The 19,128-nt window shown below is 31.0% G+C and overlaps 3 protein-coding genes across 3 annotated transcripts; all 3 read right to left on the bottom strand.

Moving 5' to 3' along the window:
• Nucleotides 1-2,056: 2,056 nt before the first annotated feature.
• LOC122581478 (receptor-like protein kinase HSL1) lies at nucleotides 2,057-5,261 on the bottom strand. Its single transcript, XM_043753710.1, has 2 exons — nucleotides 2,647-5,261; nucleotides 2,057-2,553 (listed from the first exon to the last, which is right to left on the bottom strand). The coding sequence occupies exons 1-2, from the start codon at nucleotides 5,243-5,245 to the stop codon at nucleotides 2,168-2,170; spliced, it is 2,985 nt and encodes a 994-aa protein (XP_043609645.1). The 5' UTR covers nucleotides 5,246-5,261; the 3' UTR covers nucleotides 2,057-2,167.
• A 12,577-nt stretch (nucleotides 5,262-17,838) lies between these two features.
• Nucleotides 17,839-18,318, bottom strand: LOC122589945 (ATP-dependent DNA helicase PIF1-like). Its single transcript, XM_043762280.1, has one exon. It carries the CDS (start codon nucleotides 18,316-18,318, stop codon nucleotides 17,839-17,841), a length of 480 nt encoding a protein of 159 aa, XP_043618215.1.
• A 225-nt stretch (nucleotides 18,319-18,543) lies between these two features.
• Nucleotides 18,544-19,095, bottom strand: LOC122589934. The gene has a single exon (XM_043762269.1). It carries the CDS (start codon nucleotides 19,093-19,095, stop codon nucleotides 18,544-18,546), a length of 552 nt encoding a protein of 183 aa, XP_043618204.1.
• Between the last annotated feature and the right edge of the window lie 33 nt (nucleotides 19,096-19,128).

Below are 19,128 nucleotides of genomic sequence, written 5' to 3'. Positions count from 1 at the left end.
TGATTTTACTGAAAACCTTTATAAATTGTGCATTTCCTTTCATGAGTTGAAGGTTGTTAGGAAAAATTTTCGAATATCCAATCTTAGGTTTTATAATAACTTATTTTTGCAATTGAGGCAACCAATTCTTAGAAGTCACAAGTATTTACTCGTCATGAAAGTAGAAGTGTAGAACCCATTGGTTAATGGGCTGATGGCAAAAAGCCCAAGTTTGAGAATCATGTCAAGTTCACAACAATCCATATGCCATGGACGCATGAGCTATTTGAAATAAGCATTTCTACTTCGAGTGAGCTCTCTAGCGCGGACCCGGTTAAGACAACGTATGTTAGACCTCTCACTGTCGAATCGCGATAAGAAGTTTCAAGCGAAATTCACCTTTCAAAAAAATATATCTAGAAATTAATCTACAATAAAGGAGGAATAAAGAAATCAAAGGTTAGATTTCGAGCTATTAGACCAAAATTGTTTAGAGAACAAAATGTTAGGAATTAATTTAGGGCTCCAATACCCTTAATATGGAACCGGCATGGTTTGGTTTGCAGCGTTGAGGCTCAACGTTGATATAGCCGTGACAAAAGGGGCATCATGGTGGTTGTTTTGTCTTTATTGGGTTTTACATCAACATATTAGAGGATTGTGTGGCTATTCAGCTACGATACCTGCGTAACCCATTTTTCATTTTAATAGTTACTGTTATGGTATGGTATGGTGTTGTGTAGTTACATGGTGACTAGCTAATGTAAGAACTTTTTTGGTGTAAATGCGTGTGATTTGTGGTACCCTCACGAACATTTACTTTGTTAGATTTTGAACACTTTTATTTATAAATTGTACACATTAATAAGTACGAATAAATTTAAAATTTTTACATTTAAAATATATAAAAATTGTTCACACTACTAGTAAATGTAATATCGTATATTTGTACCGATTTTTAAGTCTAAACATCCCAAGACGAGTGCAAAGAAATCATTTTCAAGTAATTGAGCTCTACACTTATACTAATAGATACAAATATAAGTTTTGCATATTATCGATTGATTTTTATTCATTACACTTTTAGATATTTAATCAATTTGCTTTCTTCACGTAGACAATTTATACATCGTGATATAATAAATTATATTTTACGTACTTCTAAAAGTTTGTTTGTAGATAACAAGTTAAAAATAGTGAATCGATATCCAATCATCCGAGGCAATCACGGCATTTTAAAAGATCTCAAAACTAGTCTCCAGTCAACCTTTTGACCGCTCGGTCATTTTATGTCCCTTTCACTTTGCTAATTTTCTTTGCCCTTTCTACAACTTGCTCTTAAGTCAAGGACTTTGGGCCAAATGTCAGTAGTTGGTGGTAATTATCATCTATTGTCACTTTCACCACCTTCCACTTCTATCCAAGTTACATAACCCGACCAAACTTCAACCCACAATAATGCACCTAATATGACCCTTATTGTGTAAAAAAAAAAAAAATTCTATTCTATTCATATGTTACAAATTAATTCATTAATACTTAAGCAATTCAAATGTTCTTTATCTGTTAACTCTTTAGACAAATGAGGTATCTATATGAGAAAATCAATATTTTTTTGCATCCAACTGAAAATTTATTTATGTTACTTAATATGGACGGCAAAATGCCGACAAACACTCCCTCACAAAAGATTACCACTTCGATACGTCCCCAAAAATAGACATATAACTATTTATATATAGAAACTGAACCTTCAATTTATTGCCACTGTATATCTAATACGTCCAACGTACTACACATCATATCCGTAAAATTTAGAATGGATGCTAGTCAGATAGGAATCAAACTATATTAAAATTTTAAAAAATCTAAATATAAACTCTAAAACTAAATCAACCTAAAAGGCTAAGACCAGGGTAACCGGGTGTTTGGTGCCAACTTATTCACCCTAAAACTCGAGGCCTCAACTTGGCTGCAACCCCAGTGGACGAGTTGACGTTTTGGTATTTTGGGTTTTTTTTTTCTTTTTCCAACAAATTAAGTTTTGGTGGATTATAAATAAAAGTGACTCAGTGTGTTGCTGACGTAATATCAATAAACTTAAATTTACACATGATCTGATTGCATAACTTATGACAGCATTAAGCTAACAATATACATTTCAATGCATAATATAAGATACCTTAGATCAACACAAACTTGCTTGATCAGAGTCATTTTCTTCTAAATAAGGAGATACCTTCCCATCTTTGTGAATGGTAGATTTTTGTTTCCCATCCGGAGTAACTTCTTGAAGTAACTTCACAACAGTACGCATCGAGGGTCGGTTCAAAGGAACAGGGCTAATGCACGACAAACCGATTTCAAGAACCCTATAGATTTGCTCTTTGGATTCATATTCGAGTTCATGGTCTACCACATTATCATACTCCTTTTGGTTCACCTTTGTTTGCACCCACGCGGCCAAATCTCCCTCGTCGTCTACTGGTTTCCTTCCTGTCACTAGTTCCAATATCACGACTCCAAAGCTGTAGATGTCGCTCTTCTCATTTACACGAAGCGTGTATGCATATTCTAAACGACATTAATTTACAACTATATTACATTAATCACAAATGAAATTTTAGATTTGCATTATAGAAAATGGGATAAATGTATATATCATACCTGGAGCAAGATATCCACGCGAACCAGCAATAACAGACATCGATTCAGACCCTTGACTCGCAACGTTGATGAATTTTGCCACACCAAAATCTGCGATTCTAGCTCCATATTCTTCATCTAATAGTATATTATTCGATTTCACATCTCTATGAATAATAGGAGGAACACAATCATGGTGCAAATAAGACAACCCCTCGGCCGCATCAACAATGATCTTCAGCCTCATCGACCATTCCAAAAATCGACCTTTGTTACTATGCAACAAGTCACCTAAACTTCCATTTGGCATATATTCATATACCAAAAGCTTCGAGTTTCCGCTCTTAAAACAACACCATAACTTAACTATATTCTTATGCCTGATCTTACCTAATGTCTCCACTTCACTATCAAACTCATCTTTTTGTAAATCCAAATCATCCTTCTTTTTTGACTGTCTTTCCCATAACTTTTTTACCGCAACGGGTTCCCCATTGCTAAGAATCGCTTTATAAACTTTCCCTGAAGCACCACTTCCTATAACATTATCTTCATTCAAAAGTTGAACAATTTCGAATTCACTAAAACCCAATTTGTGAAAAGATCTCCACTTGGATATCGACACTCCTTCATCGTTCGATTTCTTGATTTTATGATACTTGAAAACAAACCAAACCACACCAATAACCAAAACTAGTCCAGCAAAAATGAATATAAACCTAAGAAGCCATAAATTATGATTACTTTTCTTCGGGTTTTCTTCAACGCAGCCATGGCTAAACCCACCACATAAACCCGGATTCCCTAAGAAACTATCTCGATAAACTGGTTTTGAATATTCAGAAGGGATCTCTCCAGAAAGTTGATTGTTTGATAAATTCAACTTATTTAGTATCAAATTTCCTAGCCCTGATGGAATCTTTCCATAAAACAAATTACCCGAAAGATCAAGATAATTAAGAACAGGTAAATTACCAATTTCGTTGGGGATTTCGCCTGTAAACTTATTGTTTGCTAAATTAAGTTCATTAAGCTCTTTCAAAGACTCAATTTTTTCAGATATCTGGCCCGAAAGATTGTTTTGACTAAGATCAAGTGTCCCCAAATGGTCTAACTTAAATAAAGATTCTGGAATCTCTCCAATCAACTTGTTATCACTAGCATAAAACTCAACCAAATTGATTAAAGATCCTATTTCATTTGGTAAACTACCCGAAAAAGTATTCCCTGAAATCGAAATTGAAGAAAGATTAACCCCTCCAGAGATCATATTAGATAGATTACCCGAAAACAAATTTTGAGCAAGATCAAGAAGATAAACATGAGGCAACCCCCAAATTTCCAATGGAACTTGACCCGAAAACTTGTTCTCACTTACACGAATTCGTCTTAAACTCTTGCATTCTCCAAGGCTAGTTGGTATCTCTCCAGAAAATGAATTCCCAATCAAATCAAGATCAATTAATTCACGATTTTCGCATAAAGTTAACGGAAGCTCACCGAATAACTTATTATAAGAAACATCCAATGTTTGTAAAGGCGAATTCTTTCCAAGATCACTAGGAAGTAAACCCGTCAAGGAATTACCGAATAATCTAAGATCATATAAGTTTGGTGATCTAGCTAAACTTTCAGGAATCAAACCATGTAAGTTATTATCAGCCAAACAAAGTGATGATAAAGGCAACTTGCATAACTCAACGGGTATAGTCCCAGTGAAACCATTTATCGATAAATCGATTCTTCGCAATTGTGTCATACTAGCCCATTCCTTCTTTGGCAACTCGCCATGAAACGAGTTGTTGTAAAGCTCAAGCTGGTAAAGATTTTTAATCTGGAATACGATAGCCGGGAACTCACCAGTTAGTGAATTGTAGGATAATTCGAGATTTGCAAGCTTATGTAGTTTGGAAAATGTATCCGGAATTGTTCCAACAAAACCGCAAGAACTTAGCCATAAGTGTTGGATATTTGATAGGTTTCCTAGCTCTGGTGGGATAGGACCATGGTCAAATGAATTGTAAGCTAGAACTAGCTCAACGAGAGATGTAACATTAGCTAGAAAAGCAGGAAATGGTCCGGTGAGAAGGTTGTTGGTTAAGTTAAGTGTTTGGAGACGTGGAAATGATCCGAAAGTACTTGGAATTTCTCCCGAAAGATCGTTTTCTTGTAGGTCAAGATATACTAGATTTGGGATGGTGGTGAGGGTAGATGGAAGGACACCATGAATGTAGTTTAATGAAAGGTCTAGATATGTCAAATTTTGACATTTTGAGATGGATATTGGGATGGTTGAGTTTAAATTGTTGTCATGGAGTGAGATGGTGGTTAAGGAAGGAAGCCGGCATATGAACGTGGTGTCAAATGGGCCGCTGAGGCTAGCCGAAGAGAGGTTGATGGATATAACCGTTAAGATGGTTTGGTGGCAAGTGATGCCGGTCCAGTTACATGGAGTCTGATCATTGTTGTTCCAGCTTGAGAGGATCCCGGTTGGGTCGGTCCATGTGGACTTGACTTGGAGTAAATCTAGACCTTCTTGGTTCAAACACAAGATGACCATTGTGGTTCTTGATAATAAGAATGACAAAAATATAAACAAGATATGTGATGATGGTGGCATGGTGGGAATATGGAGAGTTTAATTTGGAAAAATGAGTTAAAGAAGATATGAACACATTTGTGGGTTTTTCAAAGACGGAGACTAGGAAGTAAACAAGTAGTGAATGATTAGATGGAGAAAGACAACTACTAACAAACTTTTTAATTACTTTTCTATTATTATTGAATCTATTTTAAAATAACTTTGATTTTGAAATTTTAATATCAGAGAATATAAAATATAATATAATGTGTTTTAAGTTTTAAATTAAAAATATAGAAAAATCATCAAGTTCGAACCATTAGTTACGAAAGTTATTGTATATTCTATGAGAATCATTTTATAAAATTTCAACAAAGTTTAATTTGGTCATAAATCATGATCAAAGTTACCAATCAATAGATTGGTATATGGTGTAGCCTGATGAGACTGTGAGGTCTTGGGTTCAAATCCTGGTGTGAGTAAAATGCTCCCAGGGATGGAAACAGGGGTTTTTCCAGTATGGATTTTCTCTGAAATTGGAGTTGAAGAAGCATGCCGCTAAACCCAAATTTATCGTTCAACAAAAAAAATAAAAATAAACAAACATGATCAAAGTTATCAGTAATAAACTAATAATAACCATATATCTTTTAGTTTTTATGAAAGGTAGCAATATAATATGTAACTGGAAACTAGTTGAATAAATCATATCTGGTATTACTATGTATCGCATAAAATTCCAAATAATTTTGATTATATCATCTAGTTTAGAAACTAATTTATCAAAATATATACCGATCGAAATTGACTATTTTATATTTAAATATCAATATCTTTATCTTTATATATACTAAAAGATAACTAATCTAATAGCTTATTAACCAATCATAAGACTCGATTTTATTAAATCAAAATTTGATCGATGTTGTCATAATTAATTTATATTATATGGTAACAAATTAATAAATAAATTATCAAATGGTCGAATTATTAGATAAATAATACAAAGATAATTCCATCACCTACAAGGATTACTACCTACAATTATTATTAATAAATTACTGTATATTTAAGTTGATAAAGAGATAAACAGATACCTACAAGGATAACTACGTACAACTAAAGAATTAACAATTTATATCTAAATTGGTAAAAGGAGATAAATAAATAATTAAATTAATAAACATATATTTTATAAATATAAATAGATTAGTATCAATAAAAAGAAGTAATATTTGTACCATCTTTTCTTTTATTATACTAAAACACAATTGCTCTTGAATTTTTAAAGTTGACCATTATTTTCAATTTTGACTTTAATTTACACTTTTTTGTTTTCCATCACAAATTTACACTTTTTATCCAATGATTTTAATATATTAAATAGATAATAATTGTTAATATATATCTAATAAAATAATAGTTAATATTTATCCAATAAAATAATTTCTATATATATCCAATTGAATAATAACTAATATATATCCTATAATATGTTCTATCATATAAACATAAAATTAATTAATTAATTTGATGTAAATATATTAACATTTTAAGACAACTTCGATGAATATATTTGAAAAAAATATTTTAATATAAAACTCAAAGTGTTGATATATCGATCAATTTTTATTATTCAAAATAGTATATTATGTTTTAAATCATAATAAAAACATCTAACATTGATAACATCGTAAGCCTCGTGTATTATACACGAGCCTAAAACAGTTGAACTAATGACTTATTGACCAATCACATCGCTCAATTTCGTCAAATTGATTCTCACTTATCTCATCAAAATCCTAATAATCATTATTAATTTTTGTAGCAAAAGTCTCACTAATTTACACTTTTTTGTTTTCCATCAATAATTTATATTTTTTAGCCCTAAATACTTAATTTATACTTTTTACTAGTGGTCAGGCCCGTCCAATGGACGGGTAATCTCAAAATATATTAATCAAAGCTAAAAAAATTGGATTTCAAATATATTAAATAGATATATCGAAATCAACTTGAAAATTTGCTAGCTGAATAGCTATTCCATCGGTCAAAATACTCCAAAAATTATCCGTCCAGCGAAGAAACATACGAAAACTAACTCTATATAAATATTGATTTCAGTTTACCTCTTTTTTTCAACTTTAGTTAAATAAAAAATTTACAATTTCTTATATTCTAAAAGTGTAAACTATATATATAAAAGCATGATTAAATATAAATTAGGTTAAAGTGTAAATTGGTGATGGAAAATCAAATAGTGTAAATTAATTGTTTTAGATTGGGGTTAAAGTGTAAATTGGTGATAAAAAACCAAAAAGTGTAAATTAATTTAGATTAATATTAAAAAAATTAGAGGATTAATAAGGAGGGAGGATTAGATTCAAGGAGGTGGATTAGGGGTGTCAAGTGTACCCCCAACCCCCTCTTTTAGTTATATTATAGATAATATTTAGTCCCATCAACTTGAGAATATCTTTTATAATATTTCATCATTTAATTAATTTGTTTATTGATCAATCATAACTCTCGATTTTTCTCTAATTTTTCACAATTATGTTTAATATCACATTATGAGTATAACTGGTTTCAAAAATTTTTATAATATAGAAATTATTGTAACATTTGCCTTGTGGAATGACTTTGACAAACAAATCCATCAATATGTCTCATGTAATTATTGTATTACAACTTGCAAAATATAACACTTAGAATCATATATATCTTCAAATTTGTAAACTTTTATGACTTCAATTGTTAAATGTATGAAGATCTGATATTAATAATATCGTAAGTCCCGTGTTCAGTGTTGGACACGGGTCTAAAATCTAGTTTGTTAAGCTAGATCTAATTTGTCAAGATTTTGAACACTTGTTTAAGTTAATTTTCTATTTGGCAAAAGCTAACACCACAATAAAAGATAAATTTCTTGTAAATCTGTATTTATATATTTTTATAAAGATATAACATAATTTTCAGCTTGAAACGGGCCATATATTAGTTTCTGCTAAAGAGGTTTAAGGTTGCTTTCAACATAGTCTTGATCATTGGGATTTTCTGAAATGTTGATTAAATTCTGATAATGATAATAAATACTCATGTGTTTTATGGTTCTAATTGTGATTAATTATCTGGTTATTGTTTGGAATATGATTGCATATAAAATGGTGGTTCATGATAATAATAGTATAACACAAAAACAAAATATGTGATGGTGGTAACATGGTGAGATGGAGAATTTTGGATGAGTGAATGAAAGAAATATGAGCACTTGTGTATTTTTTTCAAAGAGGGGGGACTTAGGAGTAAACTAGTAGTGATTAGATGGAGAAAGACAACTTAACAAACATTTTAATGACTTTTATTTTATTAAATTAATTTTAAAAAACTAGCTTTGAATTTAATATTAGATAATATAAAATATGTGATTTATGTTTTAATTTTAATAATATAATCAAGTTTGAACCATTATATATTTATGAAAGTTACTATACATATGATGATTGAATTATATATTGCAAATTTCAGTTCATTTATATATCAATTGTATGAATATGACTCTTCATCAAACATACACTTAGTTTAATAAAAGTTATTTGATGATTTTTATGTGAGTGGAAATGCATTCTTATTCTTAGAGGACAACAATGCATAGATTGATAAATGCTCCATCGTCACTATCCAACCACCGACTAATATTGTCCATAAAATTTAGAATACTCCTTCCGACTCATTTTAAATATCCAATTTTGACTTTTTAAGTCTTTGTCTCTAAACTTTGACTGTAAATATTTTTGTTTGTGTTATATATTAGTTAATAAAATTTATATCAATGAAAAGTATATTTAAAACTCAATTCATTCATATATTTTATAGCAAGTGTTGTAAAGTATAAACAAAAATATTTATGATCAAAATTGAAAGTAAAAAACTTGACAAGTTAAATTTGAAAAATTAAAATGAGACGGAAGGAGTATTAAATAATGCCTTCATCAAATTATAGATATCCAATGTGACATATTTGAAGCTTATACAAAAGTAGAATATTATAGGAGTAATTATTATTAGCTTATGTGTTACGATTCCATATCATCTTGTAGTCAGTGACGGGTTTAGGATGCAAATTTAGGAAGCAAAATCATATCGGTTTAAAAATTTCGACTCGATAATTTGGTTGAGATATTAAATTAAATGGTCCGTCAGTAGATAAGCCATATACAAACGTATACATAATAATATTAGGGAGTAGAAATTTTTAAAATGATCCGATTCCAAGGCTTCAAACCCTTTAGATGGTTCGGTCGAAGAAGCTAAATCCTTTAGCATTAATTTTAGTTGGTTCGTCAAAATCATAAGGGCTGTAAGAAAATATATATCAATGACTCATCTTTTTACCAGTTCATCATTAAAATTTATTGCATACGATTCTTTAAATTTGAATATAGGTTTTAGGTAAAATAAAACAAGTATTAAAGTAAAACAAATAAAACAATAGGTTTCTTTTCAATGAAAATCACTGTGCATCATGAAAATCATCGTGCATCCATTGCTTAGTGAATCTTCGTGCATCAATTTAACCATAATTTAATGGTTAAGATTTTGTCTTATTTGTTACATTATATTTTAATACTTGTTTCACAATACTCAAGCCGTTTGAATATATACTATAACTTATAGTATATATATAGTATAGTATATATAAGTTGCCAATATGCCATGATATAACGTAACCTCCCAACGATAACATTAACCCTCCTAAACATGTCCTGAATTGTGTAAAATCCCGGTCTAGCTAGCTTGACCCAGTCCAGGCCATGTAAGCCCATGGCCCAAAAGAAGCCTAAAGATTAAATCACATTTTTTAAGCACAATAATAGCTTGGGCCTTTTCATAGTTAGAAACAAAAACAAATTTAACTTTGAGTTTGTCTGTTTGTTCTTTGTTTATTAAACATAGATGAATATTATAATTCTTTGATTTTTCATCCTAAAAAGTTGATATAAAAATAAGGGATAAGTGCTCCGGAATGCAGTCAACTAATGCTCAAAAGTTATTATGTGCACGAACTCTAAGTCAGCTTTATTGTGTTCAGGAAACTTGAAATTATGTTTATTGTGAACATAAAACGGGATTATGGCTATGTGGGACTGGTTACTTCACATTAAACTTGTTTATTTTTAATTTGATATATATATATATATATATATATATTTGCTTTTTCACTTTCCTTTGTGACAGCTCCTCTCCTCCTGTCCAACCAAAAATCACCCCATCGAACATACCACCACCCCCATCGGACAACACCTCCGGCCATCACCACTACATTTCCTTCACCGGCCAACTCCCTGCCTCTTGCAACCCTACTCAACCCGCCAGGAACACCATCACCACCACCAAACAGAGCACCTCACCCATTGTCCATGCATGAAGATGTGTTGTTGAGATCTGATCGAGATTGTTTTGAGTTAGGATTTGTGCGGACGTCAATTTTGAGCAGTTTGGTGTTGTTTTCAAGTCAAAACTCGAAGAAACAACAAAGTTATGGTGATTTTATTTTTTCCGGCGAGTTAGTAAATTTTCCGGCGAGTCTCAGTCGGTTTAACTTTTGCTGAGAGTTTGTTATATGATTTATGCACCTTTACATAAAACGTGACAGTTGAGTACCTTTACAAGCGAAAAGCCCTTTTTTGAATTATACAATTTGGACTATATGATAAAGGAGAGCTCTAGGTTATGCATTCGACCGTTGACTATATTAACATGGATATTTGGCTAAGTTATATGATTTATGTAGCTAAGTCTTCATAATCATCTAATAGATTATAACTCTTCCTACCAATGCATTAAATTTAATGTACATTGTATAAGTTACAAGTTATGCATAAAGTATCTGAAACACCCAAAAATTGGGCGCTCTTTCATAACCGGATACTTGGGTCGACATATGTAATTTCTAGACAGGTTAATTTGAGCTTAATAAAAACGAACTATGTTTCAAAATGGGTTACAATGGCCTGGATAAAATATAAAAGAATGGGTTAGATTGTTCTTTGACAACATCATTTTCTTATTTGCACTTCTTACTCTCGTTTTGACCCAAATTCGTTTGATACATTTTTAAAAATGACTCGTTTCACCCATTCTTGGTCTATTATTAGTCGGATATATGCCAGAAACAATATATCAAGAAAATTGTTTGAGAAGAATGAGGGGCTATTTTATTTGATATTATACTCATATGATTAATTGCATCAATATGTAGTGCTTCAAATTTCTATAAAATAAAAAGAACATGACTTTGAGGTTACTCCAATAAGTTGTCACATACTGACTTTAAGTTGCAAATCCCCAAACCACATCTTTTTAACTTTATGTTTGCTACGATTGTACCATGATGTCAAGGTTGTCATTTTGTATGAGTTTATCCATAATAATCAAATTAGAGTAGATAAAAAAAAGTTTAAATATGAAACACTTATCTAAATTAAATGCATTAGTTTAATTAGAGTAGCATTTCTATATGTAATTTAGTTTATGATGTCATTAGATTTTACACTGGTAGTGATTACTTTTGTTGTCATAAAAACATTATTATAAAAGACAAAAAAAAAGTAATAATAATTTCAGGACACACAATAATTTGTGAATTCAATTCAATTTCGAATCACAAGTGACAAATATTAATGCAAATAAATTAAATCGGATAAATACAATCTGTGATATATGATTATTAAGAGCTAAAATTAAAAATGTTCAAAATATAATTATAAATTGTAAACAAACCCGCGTTAAATCTTTTTCCGAAACCGACATCTACATACAAAGTTTATATATATATATATGGGGGCTATCCAATAAAAACACTATAAAAATAAGAACATGTAAAAACCAATAGGAAAGTTACAAATTATCAAACATTAAAAAAGGTAATTAAGACAATTGCAAAATACAATTAATCTATATTATTTTCCAAGCAATTTTTGATTATATAAATAAATTTAACTACCTTTTCAAATATTAAATTGAATGTAGAACGGCTTTCATGTAACTTATAGATTATTATTAGATTTTAGACCTACGATATTATCAATATTAGATGTTCATATATTTAATTCATAAAAGCTTATAATTTTGAACGTATACAGTTCTAAGTGTTATACTTTGCAAGTTGTAGTACAATAATCACATGTTCGTCACTGTCATTATTAGTTGAGACATATTGATGGAATTGTTTGTCGTAGTCATTCCACAAGGCACATGCTACAATAATTTCTCTATTATAGAATTTTTTAAACCAGTTGTACTTATAACTTGATATTATTATTAAAGATATTTAGGAATTAAAATATAAACATACTTATGATCCTGTACTTGACATTCAAGTATATATATTTGATCATGATGCGGACTCATAACACGAATAAGTTTACTTTCAATCACATGTCCTATGATAATTAGATAATAATTAGGATTATTTTCATACTCTTTGATAACAATTAAGATTCTTGATTTGAGTGACAATTGAAACTTTAAAAAATTAAATATAAATACCTTGTAACTTTTTTTAAAAAATTTCTTCAAGTTGATGCTAAAAGTAAATATAAATTAAGTATTGAGGGCTAAAAAATGTAAATTATTGATGGAAAACAAAAAAAGTGTAAATTAATGAGATTTTTTATAAAAATTAATATAAATACTAATATAATAATATATTTGGATAATGATTATTAGAATTTTTAATTTATAGCTAATCTAAATGATGACATAAGCGAGAATCAATTTTGATAAAATTGAACGATTTGATTGATTAATAAGTCTTTAGTTCAACTGTCTTATAGTATAAGATATATCAATATCAATACATGTTCCATATTTGACAATTCGATTTCCACAATTCTGTTACTATAGGGAGACGTTAGTGCCTCTGCCGGTTTGACAATTTGTTTACTCTTTACCACGCTCCCAATCTGTCTTTCTGTTTCTTGTACATATTTCTGTACTAAACTAAAATCTTATAGATGCATGCACAAATTATTTTATATTAGCATGCATAACTCCTAAATATAGATGCATAACTCGAATTGGATGCACATATCATCTTAAAACAATGGATGCAAACAAACTGAAAGCATCTGGATGCACAAATTTTTTTAGAATAGGCTGCATAACTCTAAATGAGGATGCATAACTCGAATTGGATGCACAAATCATCTTAAAACAATGGATGCAAACAAACCGTAATAATCTGGATGCACTTTTTGATTCATTAACTAAATAAACAAGGATGCATTTTGAACTATAACAATGAGGATGCACATTGCATGAAACTACAGTTAACTTTACTTTCTTAATAAATTGTTCTCATTTTTATTCCCATAAGTTGGCTGCACTTTTTTTGCAATTACCAATGATTTTGCATCAAACATTCTTCCAAGGAGGTTACAAAATAGTTATCTTACTATACAATAATAACTAGTTTTAGACCCGTGTGGAAACACGGTCAATTGATAGGCATTGATATAAAATTTTGTTGACGTTACATTATTATTTAACGACATTGAAAATAAATTTAATTAGTTAAATGTATTGGTTATATTAATTATTTTTTTTATGAATAGATATCTATAAACCCTTATAAAGGGTATTGGTTTTAAGAAATTAAGCAACTTTTTCATTCTCATAATACCCTTCTTACTTCTATTGTTTTTTACACCTTCTCAAGTATCTACCGAAAGTACCCTTATCAAAAATTTAAACCCACAAAACACACAACATCCTTCTCCTTTGCATTCTTCGATCACCACCACCTCCTTCATTTTATATTGTCTTCATCTTCTAGCCGCTGCAACGCGCGGGTGCTATGCTCGTATCTTAAAAATGTTTTAACATTTACTCAATATTGATTAAGACAAATTATAAGTTCTAAATTATAGAATAATGCCCAAAAATAAAATGTAACAATTTATAAGGTAAGTTTTAACTTAAAATGGAACAAATATACTGCACAACTAATAGTCAAGTCGTTAGTTGTAAAAGTTTATCAACTATCACTTGATTGTAGATCCTAAACATATATAATAAATATGTTTTTTTACTTTGAAATTTGTTTATCTAAACATCTCATCGGTCCACACAGCTAGAGTGTTAGAGTACGCCAATCACATAAGAAAGAGTGATGACAAGCAGTAGATAATGAAACTCCCTCTGTTAAATTAGTTTACAAAAATTATATGTTAGTCTTTCTCATCATTTATCATAAAGAGTTTATACTTTAAACTATTTTAACTGTTTATGATTTTACTTTTTATTTTGCTCATGAATTTCATTATTGCTATTTTCTTTGGCACATACTTACAAGAAATCATTGAACATAGTTACACATCTAAAATATGTCATATACATTCAATATTTAGAATCACATAAAATACATCATATACAATTGAAAAAAAAATTATACTTGATTAAATTTAGTAAAGAAAACTTTTGGGCCTCCATTGGACCATAAAAGTTATGGTTTACAGACTTTTTAAGCTTCAGCCAAAATTTGTTGTGTTATACTGTTATGATTGAATAAATTTTAAAAAATTGAAAACCTAATTAAAAGGTAAACATTAAGAAGTGTACCTACCAAAAATTTGGATTTCTTTCCTTTGTTTTTCACGCAGTTCCCCTTCTACCCTAAAGTCTATCGACAACTCCAGGATTTCTCCATTATCATTTACGGCCATGGCATTTGAGGTAAGTAATTCTAACTTCCATTATCATTTACGGCCAGGATTTCTCCAGGATTTCTTTCCTTTGTTTTCTTTAATATTTTCACATGTATAACCCTAGATTGGCAAAATAGGCTGTCATGTAGTCTCTTTTCTTTGTTACTATGTTTTGATAGATACATATTTCGTTGATTGAAATTCCATTGAAAAAGTTGCAGATTGATTTCCCTTGTTATTACCGTTAAAGTTGTTTATGTGTTAATAAAGGAAATGTATAATAATGTTTAAATTTCAGGAATTGGAATTCCAAATTCTTGTTACTGCTGGTGATAATAAAGAATTGCTAGAAGGATTGGTAAGAAATATGAACTATTTTTTTATGCAATTATTTATAAACACTCTTGTTGGAATATTAGTTTAATGAATTGTATACTCCATTGACCTTGTGTTTAGATGTTACCCCAAAATTTCACGACCTTCTTACCAACAGATTGCCAGTCATTGAAATTGGTTGATTATGATAATAAAAAATACTATGTTTGTACTTATAAATTCGGAGGTCCATGCTATAAGATTTATGGTGGTCAGTGGGGTGCATTTGTGAAATCAATATTTGGTAGTGAGATTGGTAAGTTTTGTTTCACCTGGATAAAGAAGCGTACGTTTATAGTAGAAACATTTAGCCCTGATGGTCATGAGTTCCGCAAGTCCAGGGATTCCGCTTTTATTAATAGTAGTTTAACGGTGGCAAGTGAAGCTACATTTGTGAAACATGTTGGCTTTTTTACCAAATTTCTGAAACTCTGCCTTTTGATATGTAACCCCATTGTTTTAAGAATAAAGTGTTGGATATAATGTTATATAGGCATTTGATAATTTCTTGTTGTCGGATTTAAACGAAAACGAAGACAGAGAAAGCCAGACCTCTACAACTATATCAGGGAAAAGATGTGTTCAAACAGTCGATATCTTCTACGATTATATGGGGGATGGTGTGCGAAGACTGGCAACTGGTTTTGAAGGTATTGCGTGGACCAATTTTTGCTATAAAAACAACCTCCAAGTTGGCTACATTATGAGGTTGACAAAGTTGAAGAATGTGAGTTTCAAAATTGATATTTTCAATAGCGATGGAATTGGTCTAGATGCAACTTTGTTAAGTAAGTTTTTCTATAAGTTATAAAATATGTTTTTTGGTAGCACAACATTATTTGTGAATTGTTAGCAACACACAATTTTGGTGGCTGAAGGTAATGAAGAACAAAATGAACATGAAATGAACTTGTTGGCAAATGATGTAGACCGTGTGGACATAAGAAGTCATATATGCAGATATAAAAATTATCATAAAAGTCATTCAGATCTGGCATCATGCTTCTTTCAAAGAATACAATTTGATAGTGTTGTGAAACCAATTCTGGTAATCACTTATGGAGTTTATTTATGCATATCAACTGGTATATTTTTGGATAATATATAGTATGAGCATTAAAGAGATAATACTTGTTGCAGGTTGTGCCTAAGTCCTTTGTCCGTCGCTGCAAATTGTTCACTTATGAGAGGGCTATTATTCGTTATGATGAACTTTTGTTCAGTGCATACCTGCATCTTTGTGATCTATTTAAGACGAATGCAGTTTGTGCTCACTTTGTTGCAGAAAGTCAGTCTATTCAAATTAAATTAACTACGTTATATTTGTGAAATTATAAAAGTTATTGTATGTTTTTTAAATGACCTGTGTATTATACAATTCGTATAGGGGTTGTTGATGTTGGGACTTCTTATGCTTCTCCGGATTCTAGAAGTGATTGGGATGAAGATTATGCGGACTTTTTTAAACAACACATCCTATACACGGCTGATGTAGCACAACATGATGTTGAAGCTGCGATTAATGAAGCGAATGTTGTACCACATGTTGACTCATTGATGACTCTGCAACTTCGTCCTCATAACCTAAGAACACGTTGCCTGGTAATTATCTATTCTTAATTGTGTATATATATATATATGTATACATATTTATAAAATTGTGTTATTTTTAATTATCCAAACCTAATATGATCTATTTTATATTTTAGACTATTCCCAAGAAGTTTGTTGGAATGCATGAAATGCAGAAGTACCTTTGGGCTAAGGTTCATTATCAGACTGCTTGGTATCCTGGAAAAGTTTTTATTCGTTGGGACCGCAGGCGACCGGGAGATGACACCCATGTTTTGCTGCAAGTCAACTGGAAAAAAGTCATTGAAGACAGTGGTAAGGTTGTAAATGATAATGTCAACTGTGAATTTACGCTTCAATTCAATATTGACAAATGTGAAGGAGACGTGGCTGATTTTGACATAATATTTTAAGCAAAGTTACTGATTTTTTAAATGGGTGGAAGAACTTTTCATGGTAATGTTCAACATGTATGATACTTGGTACTATTTCTCGTATTGTCTATTGGCATTGTATCTGTTGGAACTTTGTATTTTGGTATGTCGGTTGGTTTCTGTAACAAAACTTGCTAGTATTATAAGGGGTTTTAAGAACGTTTGGCGTATTATTAGGTACTATTATGTAGGTTTTATAAGGCCTATTGATGTATTAAGTTGAAAAACCTTGTGTATGTATTTAATTAGGGGTCGTATTTATGTGTAATTTATCTTGTATATGTACATATGTTCTCTATTAATCGTTATCTTGCATTATTACATGGTTGTAATTCACAACAGCAGCCTAACTTTTGAATATAGATATGTTCATTGATCCAGATGGAAGTTTTTAATTATTATGTATTCATATAATGGTTTTGACAAACCATTAGATTCAAGGGGGAATCATATGTGAATAGAGAGTCAACATGAATCACTTGCGTTAGTAGTGATAGCAAACCAAAAGAACAACATAGTTTTAACATTAAGTTAACACATTTCATAAGTATTGCAAAACTTCTTTAAAAACAACATTAGTTGTACTGGCCCCAAGGTTCCCATCTTTATCAGTGATCAAGATCTTCAGTCCCTTCTTACTTTTGACTCGGGATACAGCAACATACAACTGGCCGTGGCTGAAAACTGGCCGAGGAAGATACAAACCCACACGATCAAGAGATTGACCCTGGCTTTTGTTTATCGTCATTGCAAAGCATACAGCAATAGGAAACTGCCTTCGACATATTCGGACCGAAATTCTTTTGTCTGATGGTGTCATCTTCAATCTTGAAATTAAAGTACATTGACCAATGTTGGTACCGGTGATGACTTTTGCCTCAATGACATGCTTTCCAAGTTTGATGACTTGTAGGCGTGTTCCATTGCATAAACCATTTGATTGGTCAATGTTCCTAAGTAACATGACTGGAGTGCCAACTTTCAAAACTAATCTATGGTTAGGTAACCCCGATAGTTGCATATTGTTTAAAACCTAAGTAGAAAATAAAGCACTATCAAACTCGGTAGGTTGTTCAGATTCACATATACTATCAGCACTAAGATAGATTGTTTCTTCACCTGCAACCATTTGTGGTAATTTGAAAAGCAAAGGAGGGAATTTATTAACTATTGAAAAAATCAAATAAATGAGAATATGCAATGAAATTAGTAGAACATCAAAACTTTATTTATAAAACAAAGAGTGCTAAGTAAAGGTGCCTGGAATCATTTGAAGCAACTTTTCATTGATAGAATTGACTAAATTGTGGGTTGGAGCAAGTATGGCTCTTTGTTGGAAATAAAGCGGATCATGCAAGTTAGAATCCATATTAGGATATGTAAACATAATTAGAGATTTCACTGGGTCATCGATATCGTCAATAAGTAAGTCTGCAGGGATTGGAATGTCTACTTCTCCATCATTTGCCTCGCCAAGAAGACCATCACCAAGCTTTAAGATCCAATCCGCAAACATTTTTATTTCGTTTAAATCGGACTCCGAGCTCCCAACTCGTAACCTCATGTTTACAGTTAACTTGAGTACACGACAATGATTCCACAGATAAGAAGAATTCAATGATGCATTTACAATGTCGCTTCTGGTGCCCTTGGGAATAACTGGTAAAATTTGTCTAAAGTCTCCACCAAAGAGGACAACCTTGCCTCCAAACACCAAGTTATCACAATTGGGCGTATCAGAACTTAAGATGTCTCTCATAGATCTATCAAGAGCCTCAAAACAGTGTTTGTGTATCATGGGTGCCTCGTCCCAAATAATTAGTTTTGTTTT

The sequence above is a fragment of the Erigeron canadensis genome, chromosome 1 (genome assembly GCF_010389155.1).
Source record: "Erigeron canadensis isolate Cc75 chromosome 1, C_canadensis_v1, whole genome shotgun sequence".
Lineage (NCBI taxonomy): Eukaryota > Viridiplantae > Streptophyta > Magnoliopsida > Asterales > Asteraceae > Erigeron > Erigeron canadensis.
The sequence above is the reverse complement of the archived record's forward strand: the minus strand, read 5'-3'. Positions and strand labels throughout refer to the sequence as shown.

Bases quoted from the DNA above. Each gene is read 5' to 3' on its own strand.
- LOC122581478 (XM_043753710.1), bottom strand. From the start codon at position 5,245: ATGCCACCATCATCACATATCTTGTTTATATTTTTGTCATTCTTATTA. The intron at 2,554-2,646 runs GTATGATATATA...AATGTCGTTTAG, and splicing joins GCGTGGATATCTTGCTCCAG to AATATGCATACACGCTTCGT.
- LOC122589945 (XM_043762280.1), bottom strand. From the start codon at position 18,318: ATGCAACTATCGGGGTTACCTAACCATAGATTAGTTTTGAAAGTTGGC.
- LOC122589934 (XM_043762269.1), bottom strand. From the start codon at position 19,095: ATGATACACAAACACTGTTTTGAGGCTCTTGATAGATCTATGAGAGAC.